The sequence below is a fragment of the Oculina patagonica genome, chromosome 6, assembly GCF_052425735.1.
Source record: "Oculina patagonica isolate OP01 chromosome 6, crgOcupat, whole genome shotgun sequence".
In the NCBI taxonomy this organism is placed as follows: Eukaryota; Metazoa; Cnidaria; class Anthozoa; order Scleractinia; family Oculinidae; genus Oculina; species Oculina patagonica.
In genome coordinates this window covers 26,044,545-26,059,448 of record NC_135763.1, presented here as the reverse complement: position 1 = coordinate 26,059,448, position 14,904 = coordinate 26,044,545, and the positions used below count along the sequence as shown (strand labels likewise).

The 14,904-nt window shown below is 37.4% G+C and overlaps 3 protein-coding genes and 1 pseudogene across 5 annotated transcripts in view; all 4 read right to left on the bottom strand.

Annotated features, from left to right (window-relative positions):
• Positions 1–507: 507 nt before the first annotated feature.
• Positions 508–3,375, bottom strand: LOC144656748 (uncharacterized). Of its 2 annotated transcripts, XM_078516982.1 has the most exons (4): positions 2,427–3,375; positions 1,778–1,840; positions 1,350–1,439; positions 508–900 (listed from the first exon to the last, which is right to left on the bottom strand). In XM_078516982.1, the coding sequence occupies exons 1-4, from the start codon at positions 3,291–3,293 to the stop codon at positions 847–849; spliced, it is 1,074 nt and encodes a 357-aa protein (XP_078373108.1). In that variant the 5' UTR covers positions 3,294–3,375; the 3' UTR covers positions 508–846. The 2 variants fall into 2 exon arrangements, with proteins under 2 accessions (XP_078373108.1, XP_078373109.1); XM_078516983.1 differs by lacking the exon at positions 1,350–1,439.
• A 3,635-nt stretch (positions 3,376–7,010) lies between these two features.
• LOC144658824 (uncharacterized) lies at positions 7,011–9,828 on the bottom strand (annotated as a pseudogene). Its single transcript, XR_013571791.1, has 4 exons — positions 8,754–9,828; positions 8,472–8,531; positions 7,838–7,927; positions 7,011–7,199 (listed from the first exon to the last, which is right to left on the bottom strand). The product of XR_013571791.1 is annotated as an uncharacterized LOC144658824 (transcript).
• Positions 9,829–13,187: 3,359 nt separating this feature from the next.
• LOC144658247 (neuromedin-U receptor 2-like) overlaps positions 13,188–14,904 on the bottom strand; it is a 249,672-nt gene continuing 247,955 nt past the window's right edge. The window contains exon 2 of the transcript XR_013571659.1: positions 13,188–13,199. The gene's annotated coding sequence lies outside the window, so the exon portion shown is untranslated. The remainder of the gene's footprint in view (positions 13,200–14,904) is intronic.
• LOC144658348 (uncharacterized) overlaps positions 14,718–14,904 on the bottom strand; it is a 73,936-nt gene continuing 73,749 nt past the window's right edge. The window contains exon 4 of the mRNA XM_078518771.1: positions 14,718–14,841. Within this exon, the coding sequence (XP_078374897.1) occupies positions 14,803–14,841 (39 nt within the window). The 3' untranslated portion in view covers positions 14,718–14,802. The remainder of the gene's footprint in view (positions 14,842–14,904) is intronic.

Genomic DNA, 14,904 nt, shown 5'->3' with positions numbered 1-14,904 from the left:
ATTTTGTACTCAGCAGCACTGTGTTCACATCTAGGTCTGTGTTTTAACTGAAATTAAGAACATAACAATATGAAAACAACGCGCTGCTGCATCAAACATTCATTTTAGATGCCCATATCACTACCAATTTTTCTCTTTAATTAAACGGATGTTTTCTTTCCATGGTTTAGCTTTGTTTTGACACTACCCATACTCAAATATTATATTGTTTTGATGCAAGACTAACATTATGTACAATATTTATCATCAAAGGACAACGAAATTGTAATATTAATGTACAATTTGTTCTTTATTGGTTAAATAATTCATAATTTGACGAAGATTTGCTTCTTTGATAAAAAAAAAAACACTCGGCAAGTGCAACGTGCCAGATATACTAAGTAAACCAAAAAGTTAGAGTGATTTCATTTAACCTGTGAAACAATATCTACCAGTTTGTGCGTAATAGTCAAAAGAAAAACAAAAGAAAACAATGGAATTTGTGTGTAATATTATCTAAAAGTGTAATAACTATTTCACGGGTTTACTGAAATCACTCTAAAGTGTCAAAAATATGTTAATAGTTTAATTAAGTGTAGCGTTAGGAGGTCGTAAATATCCTCAAAAACTGTGATAGGGATAAAGGGAAAACATCCCACAACTTAATAACCAATGAAAGCTATACGACAAGTGCTCGTGCTTTATGCTGGTTGCCTTCTCGCGCGTCAATCTTACATCCGCAAACAGACGGTCAGGTAGAAATTTAGGCAGGCAACTAGACAAACAGACGGGTAGACAACCCGACTTTAGGAGAAGGATGAAACGGAGGAGGAGAGGATGAAGAGCAGGGGGAGGAGGATGATACCTTTAACCTGGCAAAGTTACAAGCACTGCGAAGTAAGAGATGATTATCCCGACGAGCTGAAATGAAAGCATATAAAAATATATTAGATTACTGTACATTATTGTGAAAATCAAACAGTTTACTTATAGCACAAATATCTCTTTTAATATACGAAACCCTATGCTTTTCCGTGCGAAATCTAGAAAATGATTCTAAGTAAGCCACCTGACTTCACCTTAAAGCACCGAAACTTGCCCTTGTTACTCCATGTTAACATGCAAACCAAGAATTGTTGATGGAAATGTCCCATTTTGAATCGTGAATGAAGCATATGCATGGCTTATTATAAGTGCACCCTAGGTTTCATAAGCAGATCCATCCAGCGACAAATAACCATATTTCTTAATCTATGTTTAAAACCTTTTATCAGACGCCTTGATTATTTATTGCAACAAAGTCAGTTTAAAGAATAATGAAATATATCGAAGAACATGTAAAATTAATTATGTTTGCTTTTCTGACATACCGATAACACAAGAGACTTGTTTATTACTACCAATCCTCCAACGGACAATCCGATTGGTTCTCCACGAAGATGCATCAAAAAATGCAATAACTGAAAGAAGGTTTGTAATTGGAAATAAGAGTATTTTCAAAAGTTTTAAAAATCCATTCCCCCTGCTTCCTCTATTGATGCCCGCTTCCCATTTCTAAGTTTCTATCATTCTAGGTGAAAACGTAACTGATTATTTCCATTGTTTGTTCTCTAGCTATATTTAGCGTTTTTTATGCAATTGTCTGAAAAAACCTTTAATGTGACGCAGCTTTACAGTCATTGTTCGATAACATGGCTATTGTGGTAATCCCAGAGTTATTTCGTACTGATCACAATCGTTTTTGTAGAAGTATTTTCTTTTGAAAAGTTAAAACAAACAAACAAACAAACAAATTTACCTCTAAGTGCTCTTTATTGTCAGCGACACTGATGTTCTGTAGAGTGTCATAGAAACCGTGAATCTAAGGAGAAAAAAATGAAAAACTCCAGTAGAACACTTAGATGTAAAAATCGCATAATAAATAGAGCCCCATGAAATAACAGTAAATAATGAATATTATAGAGATTTCCTTGGATTATAGATATATAAATTGTGATAATATAAGCGTGCATTCTTTGACTTTGGGTGTCCTGGACAAGTAAGTAAGGGGACTTTTATTTTCTACTGCGCTTTGACATCGATATTGTACTATTTTTCGATAAACTTAAAGACCTTTTATGTTTTCTTTATCATCGAGCGAAACCCTTCTTTTTCCAGGAATGGTTAAATATGGGATGTTGGCCGTTTCCGGATCTTCTTAGCATGCACATGCTGTTTCTTTCTTTCTTTGAGCTTGAATTTGGAAACCCTTTTAAAATAACAATTCCTTTTTTTTATTGCCAAGTGATTAGCTTCATTTCAAAACACCCATCACCGACGATGATATTAACAGCAGGGACATAATGTATTTTAAACTTTTTATTTTGCCTACATGGAGTTTTAGATGTGAAATTAACAAAGGATTCTCGTAGGGAATTGTACTTACAGAAATTGCCTAAAGATCTCACCTTGTCGTTGACCTTCACGCCACACCTCATAATAAAGGCTAATTGGCCAGTCACTGCAATGCCCCAATACAAAACACTGACAATGTATATGACATTTCCATCGCCTGACAGTGGGGATTTAACCAGCTGGTGAAAATTGATGCACATCAGGGGGACATCCAAAATAACTATCACAAAAACAAGAGGTGAAAATACTTTGTCTGCAAGAGCAACTGTTTCACAAAACTTACGATGATCCTTTCTTAACGCTTCAATGGTGAGGACATCAGGGCTCTCTGTTCGTATTTTCTTCTCCAAACTCTCAAATATTTGGACCAGTATTTCGCAAGAGACATAAAATAATGAAAACGGTAATGCCCAAGCAAAGCCGTCAAGAGCACAAAAAATGAAATGAATTAAACGATATGCAAATAATCCGTTCCACGGTCGAAAACGGGCAACCGAGCTATTTCCATAACAGTCGAGAACCACGATGAATGAAGTGTTCAAGGTTACGAAGGCGCAAACGATGGCAATTGCTAAATTAATTTTATACATCTTCATACCACTAAAATGTGATTTCACTGATAGCAAGTTACTAAATAATTGCCCAAGGCGAGATGTTTCTTTCTGTCCTCTGGGTAGAACATAAAGACAAATCGTGTTACATGCTGCAGTTTGTAGATACCAAATGATGACGATCAATAAAAAGTAAAACATCTTCATCTGAGCTAGTCCTTCATAGAACACGCTCGTGAGAGCCTGTATAACGACAAACCATTGACCGAGTAACACTACCGCACAGAAAAAACGAGGGAAAACTCTCGAATCCGTCTCTAAGGCTTGATCCATAGAAACATCTCCATAGTATTCTCCAGTTAGTTTCATTAACCGCAAAATAGGACGAAACCTACCTGATAACTCTCTGTGGCGAATACTGCTACTGTCTTCCACTGAATGTGACTGTCTCGATATAGTTATGCTTACCACTGAATCATTCGAATGCATGTCTTCAAGTTGTAGAAGAGAAAGTATTTCGTGTTAAGCGCGTAAGTATATACAAGAAACGTTCGTGAAAACAGCCAAGGCGTTTTAAATTAAACTCTTCGAAAGAATGTGAGTTGTTTTCTCCTTAAAACGTACGCTAGCGTTTCACTCAAGAAAAGACACGCGTAGGTGCGAAATGAAACGCATTGAATACGTCGGCCATTACTTGGTCTTAACTATAAATTGAATGTAGATCCTTTTTTTAATTGTATTCAATTGTAAATAAGGGAACGGAACCTAGACCTGAAATGACTTTTTCATTGTGCTTTGTCGTGTGGGCCTAAAATTACGTATTCTTCACTTCAAAAAACAATGGTTCTGACACATTTTAATTCGTTTCATTTCCTACACGTCAGCATGAAACTAAAAGCTATTGAATTATCAAATCTAATTATATTTCTTTCTTTCTTTTAGTCTTTTCCTGTTGTACATTTGGAATGAAAACAATACCCATAATTAAATGAATACTGACCTTAAAGAGAAACACATGTGGCAATAACAAATTTTGTTCTAATGTGTAGAGCACTTTCTTAGAAATGATTCCGGCCAGCCTAATTTCAAACGCAAGTACATGTATATGTTTACCTATGTGCGTATACATCAGCCATGCGAAAAAAGGTTCATTTCAGGTATCAGAAGGTGATAGTAAAAGAACTCCGGTTCGGCGACACGACACTGTTAAGTGCAATTACAAGATGTCAGTCGCTTGTGTGTGAAAGAGCCAATTTTTATTGAGCAGGAAAATTAGAAATAAAGATTGTAATTTATACGCGCTATACAAAGACGGGCAGATATCGTCATTTTTTTTTCGAAGCCCTTAATTATCAGCTGTGATTTGAACTTAACCAGTAGTATAGTGCAACTCCGCAATTTCTTATGTGTATGTATCCACCTGTTGTCTTTTTTTTTTCTTTATGTTAATTATGGTTTTCGTCGTATGGTTTCCTTGATGGAAATATAAGTTCTTTAGGAAAAAAGGGTACAGAAATGCATAGGAACATAGACAAATAAAAACAAATTTGTATCACTTTAAATAGAAATGTATGTCGGTATCTTGGTTAGAGTCGGTTAAAGATGAGCTCATTGCTAAATTTAAAATTGCACAGTCATTTATGAACGCTTTATTAAAAGAGAACCGAAACCTGATGGCAATTTTATCGATGTAAATTAAACAACCTTTACAGCATCAAACCTATAAACACAAGATATATATTTAAGGATAAAAACACATAACTAAGCCAGCTCTGCTCTAATAAGCAGTTAATCCTCGGACGTACATGCAAACTGAAACCCCCACCGTCGTACAAGAGAGGGGGGTGGATGGAATCCCCCCCCCCCCAGGGTTTTCGCAGGGCACTTCTTGTTGCTGCCTAGCTTATTGTCTCACTTGTATTTGTAACTGTGTTAGGCTGAATGCATTTCACCATATACTGTATCTCAGTTTTATGTATCTTCTTTACCGTCAATTTTCTTTTATACGCTAAACACAGAGTTGTGTCTCGCAACCCCACTTTTTCGACTTAAAGAACCGGCTGAGGTGCTCAAAGGGGAGGCCTTTTTTTCTTAAAAAAGTCAGGAAAGGTAGGGGTGGCAAAAAATGGATTTACATTAGGCGACATGTAGATGTGAAAACACTAGATGTCAAGATGTCAAGACGTAAGGTGGGCTAAAACATTTCGCCTACATGCTTTTATTCAGATTTTGTTTTTAGCTGTTTACACAATTCCTGACTGCATCAAAAGGTGTTTTGTTGTTATTCGTTGAGCTCAAGTTGCACGTGTGAACACAAATAATTGAAAGATGAACTCACATTTTCCATCTTAATACTCCGAACCGCACATGTGCACTGTGTTGTTTTACATTTTTTTCTAGAAAAAAAAAAGTGGGTTTAGTGGCTGAAAAGGCGGACAGTATAATCCAATAGATAGCATATTTTTTGGATATTTGCCTTGCACTGGAGAGCAATTAATCTGGCGGATGGCGTTTTATCCACCCTCTGAACAGCCGATTTTGTTTGATCTTTTCTCATGCTTGCTTTTCGTTCGTCTTACACTTGCGAAACAGGCAATCCACGACTATAACTTTTTTTGTAATGAGTTATCTGCTAGTGTCGTTGCGTCATTCTTCCTTCTCAGGAAATATTAGTTTAAGTCTATTTCAGATCGTAGTGATAATCAAATCCTGCATTGTAGTGCTTTTAACAGTCAGTAAAGTTGTGTTCAAATGAAGTCACCAATGACACTACAGGACAATCCTTCGTTGGCAATGCAATCGGGACCATCTTTGACAACGTTCTTATACGATACTGATATATTGTAGGTCTCGGCTGTCTAGTCTATATTATAATCAATATAACATTACATTTCGGAATTAAGGCAATCACCAATAGTATTTATGGGTTAGAGACTGTACAATAGTATAATATAATAGTATAATTACAATAGTATTTATGGGTTAGACAATGAACTCGAAATTTTCAATACTGCACTCGGCTACGCCTCGTGCATTATTATATTATTATTGAAAATTTCTCGTTCATTGTGGGGCCAGCGCGTGCATGTATTTGTCAAAAAAACACGAACGGACAGACTCAAACCCTTGTAATATACAATCTGAGTACACTGCAAGGGATCATCGACTTAACGAACTTCAAACAATAATGTTTAAAAATAAGAAGTGTAGTAGTACATAATTTCACGGGATTAGATCAATAATATAAAAATCACAAATAAGCCGTACAAAAAATAAAGCTTACAATGGTTCATAAAATCGTTCATCAGCTGTGGTCGTTCATAAATACAGTCAGCGAGAAGCTTGTTCAAAGCAAGTCGATGGCTTTCACAATCAAGCAACGAGCAAGTCAACCGCACACAAAAATGTATTTATTGAGCTGCAGTTTACCTTTGAACATGAACGAACTTCAAGTTGTTATCCTCTTCGATTTTGTTTGCTATTGGACCGCTGATTATTTGAGGAATATATTTTTCTTCCACTTCTGCAAGCCTTGAAGCTGAAGACACGATTTTTGTGCATTATTGTCAATACTGCACTGTCGAATTTTGCTGACGACAGGTAAAGCGAAATCACTTGATCTATTTTAACCAATTGCGCGCGTGGATTTTGGACAGTGAACGAAGATTGTATATTAAATAATTATATCGATACTTTACGGCAATATTTTAAAAACAATATGGTGTAACATGTATCTATATGCACGATATCTTAAACAAGTATATATATATTTCACTTAATGGACAATGGTGCTAATTTTAATTAACTGATATATAGCATGCTGGGAAAGGCTAGTTGGAGAAAAAAATAATCATTGACATTCCTTAACGGATACATTCCTGGCCATAAAAGGCAGTAGCTAATTTCATTCGAAGGCTCTCTCTTTATTAACAGTTTATCTATTTAAACACATATCAAGTCAGTGCAAGTAAACGCTATTTTAATTTGTAATATTGTGTATTTGCTTGTTATTGGTCAAGTACTTTCCTAAATAATGATCACAATTATAATTATTTACATATTTTTATAAAGTTGAGTACTGTAAACTTGAGTTCAGATTGCGTTTTTACACAGATTTCTCAGGTTGCTGTATAGACTTAAATTCACGTTTACTGACACATGTATATCAGTAAACATCCTGGTATTTATAATACTTTGTTCCGTGCTATGAGCATTGTATTACTATTTTGGCAGTGTCAGCATAACAGCAAAATAAGGGACGAGGACCCCAACAATCTGAGAAGGAAAAAATCATTAAATGAAAAAAAAAACCTCGCCACCGACCTGCCAGTGGCTTCATAGCCGAGTGATAAAACAGGTATCAGAAAAAAAAAAAAAACATTCGTTAGGTTCGAGTTCAAAGAATTTTTTCTGTTGTTTCTTTTCTACTTTTACACGCGTGGTATTCTTTTCATTTGGTTATACGAAAACGTGCACACTCTCATTCCTCAAACGTATAAGGGAGTGAAGATGTGGGGGTGGGATCCCCCTCGAGGTTTTTTAAACTTCAGTATCTGTTCATTTATCCCTTCACGAAGTTTTGATCTCAACTGTGCATCCATGCACGATGGCAGCCGCTTTTTGACATGTAGGTCAGGCCAAATATCAATTTCTGACCTAATTCTCCACTGTTTTTTTTTTGTTGTTTTTGTGTTTTTGTAAAATTGTAAAATTTCATAATTGGTACTTTAAATTTTAGTAATACCATTTTTTTCATTTTGTAGAGCAATTTAGGGGCTTCCTACTTAGTGCACATAATTTTTTTTGACTGAAATTCACCGCTGAATATAAAAGAAGAAGAACAATTTTTGAACGGTTCTTGATTCTTGGAAATATACAACAGCAAAGGTGAAACATATTTAGCCGATACTTACCGTTAAAGACAGTGATTTGGTGATGACTACCAGTCCCCCAATGGACAAACCGTTTTGTTCCCCGTTCAGGTAAAACAGAAACAGCAGCAACTGTCGAAGAAGAAATTAATAAAGTTCATTATTAATTTACGTATATTTCTTAGCAAATTCGCAAAAACCTGGCCGCCAGGTTTTCGCTTAAACTCGAGCGCAGGCTGAGTTCAAACCCAGCCTGTTGTAGCTTAACGTCAAGCATGGTGTCTAGACCTTAAAATAACCTTAAATTAATCATGCTCATTCAGGTTTTATATCTGGGTTGCTTTTGATGACGTTAACTGCCAGTTATGTAACAAATCATTTTATTCATTTCGTTTTAGGGCTATCTGGTAAGGGTTCGAAATGTCCGAAAAAATGGTTCTGCCTTACTGACGAGGCGCTTTGTACTTGCTAAAACAATGACGTACAAGCATATAAGCTAAGATTGAGCACAGTTGTGAAATGGAATAAAAAACAGACAGACAGACAGACAGACAAACAGACAGACAGACACATAGACAGAGAGACAGACAAACAGACAGACAGTCAGTCCGACAGACAGACAGGCAGACAGACAGACAGACAGACAGACAGACACAAAGTATTTAAACAATCATACCTTTCCTTCGTCACTGTTAGAAACGTTCTTAGTTTGCAGAATACTTTGAACACTGTAGATCTTAAAGAAAAGGATAAATATTAACTTTGGAAGAGTAAGAGCATATTGAAGGATTTCCCATGTTACCACAATACCTTAGTTGTTCAGGGTGGAAAAATAATGTAAAAAAAAAACTGTAATGATGATGCTGGCCTCACAAGGGTGTCACGTTTTCTTAGAACCATTACTTATTGATAATTGACAGCAAAATTATTATGAGAAAAAAAAATATATTTTCCTTACCTTCTCGTTAACTCTTGATCCAAATACGGTAATTATAATAAGACGTAACATTCCCAGTGAGCTTAGAAGCCAGTATACACCACACGCGATGGAAAACAGAAGGGAATTGTCTTCACTACTTGGAGGTGGCTTGACAGAAGTGTAAAAATTGAAGCACAACAGCAAATGTAAATGGAAATAATTTCAAGTAGAAGAGGGGAAAACATCTTTTCAGTCAGCTCAACTGTTTCACACAGTTTAAGGTGTTCTTCCTTTAGGCCTCTTAAGTCCAGGGATGTTGAATTTCGAAATGCGAAACTCTTTTACAAAAACAGTCAAACTGCCGTTCAAGAATCAAGCAAGTTAAAGAGAAAAATAGGATTGGAAGCAACCATACGCCTATACTACTAAACTGTACAAGTAAAATACAAACTTTAAAACCGTACCACTCATTCCAAGGTTTATAATTTGCGATACTCATTTCCGGAATCAGTATTAAGACTGCTAACATGATTCCCGTTGACGTTAGCAAAATGAAAATGACTAGAGCTATTCCTTTTCTAGAATGGGTCCTCAAGTTTTCCAAATCAACTCTTCTTTCCCTTAAATTTTGAAGAAATTTCTTAAAACGTGATTGTTTCCTCTCTGTCAATGGCAGTACGGCAAGGCAAGTTGTCGCGACTAGTGACGTTGCAAAATACCACATAGAAACAGTTATCATTGTGTAAAAGTTATGAAGAACAGAAGAACCTTCCATGCAAAGACTAACAAGATCCATGACAAAACTAAACCAAAGACACGCAGCAATCACACAGCAATAAATTTGTGAAATGGAAACCTTTCTCCTATTGCCAGTGGCAGGCGCATTTTGGCCCAGTTTTTTGAATGACGTTTCTCCGAAGTACATTCCACACAACTTCATTAATATCAATAATGGTCTGTATATCGCCTCCACTGCCTCTAACTGTTATTTCTCCTCATGATAACTGTTTTTGGCCGTGTCTTGCAAAACTAGTGGTGTATTTTCATGCTCTTCTTGGACGATGTTGTGTCCCTGGTGTACGTAAGTTTCCACGGCTGTCACTCGAGAATGCATCTTTTTAATTCTTGAACGAAACTGAGGGATCGTAGCTAGATCGAATTTATATTAAGAGGGCGTCTCGTTTATTTCCGACCATCGATTTTGGTTCAAGAATTCGAATTGTCTCATTTGCTGGGATTTTAAAGCCTTTACCTAGTTAATTAATAAAATGGGTTTCATTTGATTAAAAATTCTACTTTATGTTTTTTAGGATCTATCGAAGTTTGGTTCGATCCAGAGCAATTACCCGCCTTCCGAAACGGTTAAAATAGCACATATTGCAATTGCTCTCAAAAAATAAATATTCGTTTAAAAGATCCAGTTCTTTTTGCAAACTATATAATCATCATTGTAGTTTATTTAGCAATGTTTTAATTATGATTCATTCTTGTTTCTTCATAGGACAAAACAAGATTTCCGACCCGCCTAATCCAGCTTTGAACGAAACAAGGAAATAGCCCAACTTTGAAGGCAAATTTTGAAAATGTGGCACCTGCTTGAGACTACTCAATTGCATGAACAGAATCTATAAATGACCCTTTCTTGAAAACAAGAATAAAATTTGTCAGCACTTCAAGTCTACAAAGCTGACAACCGCTTAAAATTCAGGAAATTTTCAAAATTTATAGGTAACGAACATCTTCGTCGTGACAAATTCTTCTGATAAATTCGCATACTATAACCCTTTAAGCTCTCTTACCTGGCTTTAGAATGTCTGGTTTAGCTTTTACAGTCATCTCTGAATTCTAGGTATCCTCAGAATTAATAGCCTTTTCCTCCAGCTGTAGGTTTGTACGCGTTCCCGGCGAACCAGATACATCTTAGTAGCGTGACTGTCACATCGATCGCAACATATGTATAAAAGAAGCGTGGAAGTTCTTTGCATCGCTGACCGTAGTTTTGCTCAAAGTTGCTTTTGATCGGGCATATTCCTCTTAAAACGTTTGCAGGGACATGTTAAAGATTAGTGTTACCACGCATATAAGTAGTAAACGGTGAGCCGAGATCGATAAATGCTGCGGCCATCTGGTGTTTACAACTGGTGTATTCGTTCCCAGTCCCCTACGAGCTTTACATTTTAGTGAGCCTGACACTTTTGAAGGGGACAGTAAGTGAAATATCTAAGATCCGTTAGCAGGATTCATAATAAAACAGTTTGTAGCAGCCAGCCGGCCAGCCAGATCATAATAAAAGGAAGGCAAGAAAACTAAGGGAAGAGATGGTCGGAGTCTGAAAAGAAAACCGATTTTTTTTTTAAACAAAAACAAGACATATTTCTATAATAAAAATTTGGTTTGTATCTGATCTTAAAATCGGTTTAAAAGGCTGGTAAAAACGTATAGAGCTGAATTTTCGGTACTCTCTGTTACCTTCATCAGAGTTAAAATTGGTTCAGTTTTTGCATAATAAGTTTTTATACGCTGCCGGTCTCTAGGAATGTTCCCAATGTTAATTTAACTTGTGGGAAATGCACATGCTCATTCACACAGTTAATGTCCTGGATAGAATGTAGCGCTTCTAGGAAAAGGCGTTGTTGCCTATTGTTGACATTTCTTTCTAAAATTTCAACATAATGTGGATGAATGTCATGGTCTGTTGTTTCCGCGTGAAATCTTATTGCGCTTTCGTTATTAGATCTTGTGCCAGGCTTGTGCTCTGCGCCGCGCGAATTCCATGATCTTTTGCTCTCTCCCACATAGGCAAAATCACATGTTTTGCATTTGACTTTGTACACAATTCCCTTGATCTGATTTGTGGCGGGGCGGTCTTTTGGTTTCTTAAAGATACTGCCCAGTGTTTTAACAGGCTTGAAAGTGGTTCTTATGTTTTCTCTGCTAAGCACACGTCGAACTAGGCTCTTACCGAAAGTGCTAGAATTTTTTTTGGCATTATTTGGCTTCGCAAGCTTTTTTTTTACATTTTATCACAGGGCACAGAGGAGTCAAGTTTTTTCGCAATTCAAAATCTCTACCGTGCAAAACGACCTTCAAAGCGAATGGTATTAAAGCGTACGTGATACAGCCCCGTCATGCGATACTTGTTTGCAGATCGTCTGGAGATATCGGACCAGACGATCTGTAAACATTAAGTATCGCATGACGGCGTTGTAGCGCGTACGGCTTACACGATCGCTTTGAAAAGCTTTTGAAGGTCGTTTTGCACGGTAGAGATTTTGAATTGCGGACAAACTTGACTCCTCTGTGCCCTGTGATTTTATCCCAAAAAGCACTGCTAGCATTATTTTGGATTTTCGACTGACTATTGGTCTAATTTTGTGTTAAAAAGCACAATCTGACTTTATTTAAGGCGTCCAAAGATCCCGGGTCAAAGATGCATTAGCCCTCATTTTAGTCAAAGGAGCCGTGGAGGCCTGGGGAATAGGTTTGATACGTCAGTGGTTGCCTTCTAGAAACCCAGTCCATCACACTCGTTCTAAGATGACGCCATCCACGTTGTCATCGAGGAACAATGGAAGTCAGCCAGCCAAGGCAGAGATAGCTCGAGAGCGTACTCTGACATCAAACATTGATCGTTACATTTTATTGTTGTCAAATGTAACTGAAAATCTGAACAATTTAATATTCTATGTTTAAAAAAAAATCGGAAAAAGTGAGCATTTTTATGTTACCCACGAGCACTTTTTTTAAAAAAAAATAAGCATTATTTTAGCACTTTTTTGGCAAAAAACGAGCACTTCTTTTAGCATTTAATGTTTTTTTTACGAGCACTTTCGGTACAAGCCTACGTCGAACTCTTTCGGAAACACCCTTTATGTTAGGGATTGAAGCGTAACCCCTTGGACTCTCTCGACTTTCTTGGATTTTTGGCTGTATAATTTCTTGAACCTCCTTAGGCACGCATTAAAATCGTCAACGTAGCGGCGCCACCAGCGCGGTTTTACTGGTGCAGAGGCTACGTCCTTCGTACTTAACAACAGCTATTTCTCATCTGAAGGAACTCAGTACCACCAAGTATTTGGCCGTGCAATGGGATCGCCTGTCAGCGCAGTGATCGCCGAATTAGTCATGGAAGAGGTTGAGGAAAAGGCCTTAGCCTCTGCACCAGTAAAACCGCGCTGGTGGCGCCGCTATGTTGACGACTCTAATGCGTGCCTAAAGAGGAAAGCATCAGAGTTTTTCACAGCCATCTGAATTCCATTAACCCTCATATCCAATTCACGATAGAAATGCCAACTACAGGCGCGGAAGGCCAAATCATAGCTTTCCTTGATACTATAACACAGTATCTGCGAGTGGTCAAGTGGAAGTGGGCGTGTACAGGAAGCCCACGCACACAAACAAATATCTCGCCTTCGAGTCACATAGTCCCGAGCAAAGCAAACGAGCTGTAGTAAAGACACTAATGGATCGTGCCAGATATCTTCCCTCGACCTCTGAGCGGAAACAGAGCAAAAAACAACAAGTAATCGGTGACCTTAAAGTCAACGGATACGCCCAAAGTTTCATCGATCGTTGTCTTGTTTCGGCTCAAGAAACCATACAGCCAAAAACCAAGAAAGTCAAGAGAGTCCAAGGGGTTACGCTTCAATCCCTTACATAAAGGGGGTTTCCGAGAGAGTTCGACGTGTGCTTAGCAGAGAAAACATAAGAACCACTTTCAAGCCTGTTAAAACACTGGGCAGTATCTTTAAGAAACCAAAAGACCGCCCCGCCACAAATCAGATCAAGGGAATTGTGTACAAAGTCAAATGCAAAACATGTGATTTTGCCTATGTGGGAGAGAGCAAAAGATTATGGAATTCGCGCGGCGCAGAGCACAAGCCTGGCACAAGATCTAATAACGAAAGCGCAATAAGATTTCACGCGGAAACAACAGACCATGACATTCATCCACATTATGTTGAAATTTTAGAAAGAAATGTCAACAATAGGCAACAACGCCTTTTCCTAGAAGCGCTACATTCTATCCAGGACATTAACTGTGTGAATGAGCATGTGCATTTCCCACAAGTTAAATTAACATTGGGAACATTCCTAGAGACCGGCGGCGTATAAAAACTTATTATGCAAAAACTGAACCAATTTTAACTCTGATGAAGGTAACAGAGAGTACCGAAAATTCAGCTCTATACGTTTTTACCAACCTTTTAAACCGATTTTAAGATCAGATACAAACCAAATTTTTATTATAGAAATATGTCTTGTTTTTGTTTAAAAAAAAAATCGGTTTTCTTTTCAGACTCCGACCATCTCTTCCCTTAGTTTTCTTGCCTTCCTTTTATTATGATCTGGCTGGCCGGCTGGCTGCTATAAACTGTTTTATTATGAATCCTGCTAACGGATCTTAGATATTTCACTTACTGTCCCCTTCAAAAGTGTCAGGCTCACTAAAATGTAAAGCTCGTAGGGGACTGGGAACGAATACACCAGTTGTAAACACCAGATGGCCGCAGCATTTATCGATCTCGGCTCACCGTTTACTACTTATATGCGTGGTAACACTAATCTTTAACATGTCCCTGCAAACGTTTTAAGAGGAATATGCCCGATCAAAAGCAACTTTGAGCAAAACTACGGTCAGCGATGCAAAGAACTTCCACGCTTCTTTTATACATATGTTGCGATCGATGTGACAGTCACGCTACTAAGATGTATCTGGTTCGCCGGGAACGTGTTCAAACCTACAGCTGGAGGAAAAGGCTATTAATTCTGAGGATACCTAGAATTCAGAGATGACTGTAAAAGCTAAACCAGACATTCTAAAGCCAGGTAAGAGAGCTTAAAGGGTTATAGTATGCGAATTTATCAGAAGAATTTGTCACGACGAAGATGTTCGTTACCTATAAATTTTGAAAATTTCCTGAATTTTAAGCGGTTGTCAGCTTTGTAGACTTGAAGAGCTGACAAATTTTATTCTTGTTTTCAAGAAAGGGTCATTTATAGATTCTGTTCATGCAATTAAGTAGTCTCAAGCAAGTGCCACATTTTTAAAATTTGCCTTCAAAGTTGGGCTATTTCCTTGTTTCGTTCAAAGCTGGATTAGGCGGGTCGGAAATCTTGTTTTGTCCTATGAAGAAACAAGAATGAATCATAATTGAAACATTGCTAAATAAACTACAATGATGATTAT

What these genes read in the sequence shown, in the direction of transcription:
- LOC144656748 (XM_078516982.1), bottom strand. Translation starts at nt 3,293, where the DNA reads ATGAAACTAACTGGAGAATACTATGGAGATGTTTCTATGGATCAAGCC. An exon ending in GCGTGAAGGTCAACGACAAG is followed by an intron (nt 1,841 to 2,426) that starts GTGAGATCTTTA and finishes TTTTCTCCTTAG; the next exon opens with ATTCACGGTTTCTATGACAC. An exon ending in ACAATAAAGAGCACTTAGAG is followed by an intron (nt 1,440 to 1,777) that starts GTAAATTTGTTT and finishes ACCTTCTTTCAG; the next exon opens with TTATTGCATTTTTTGATGCA.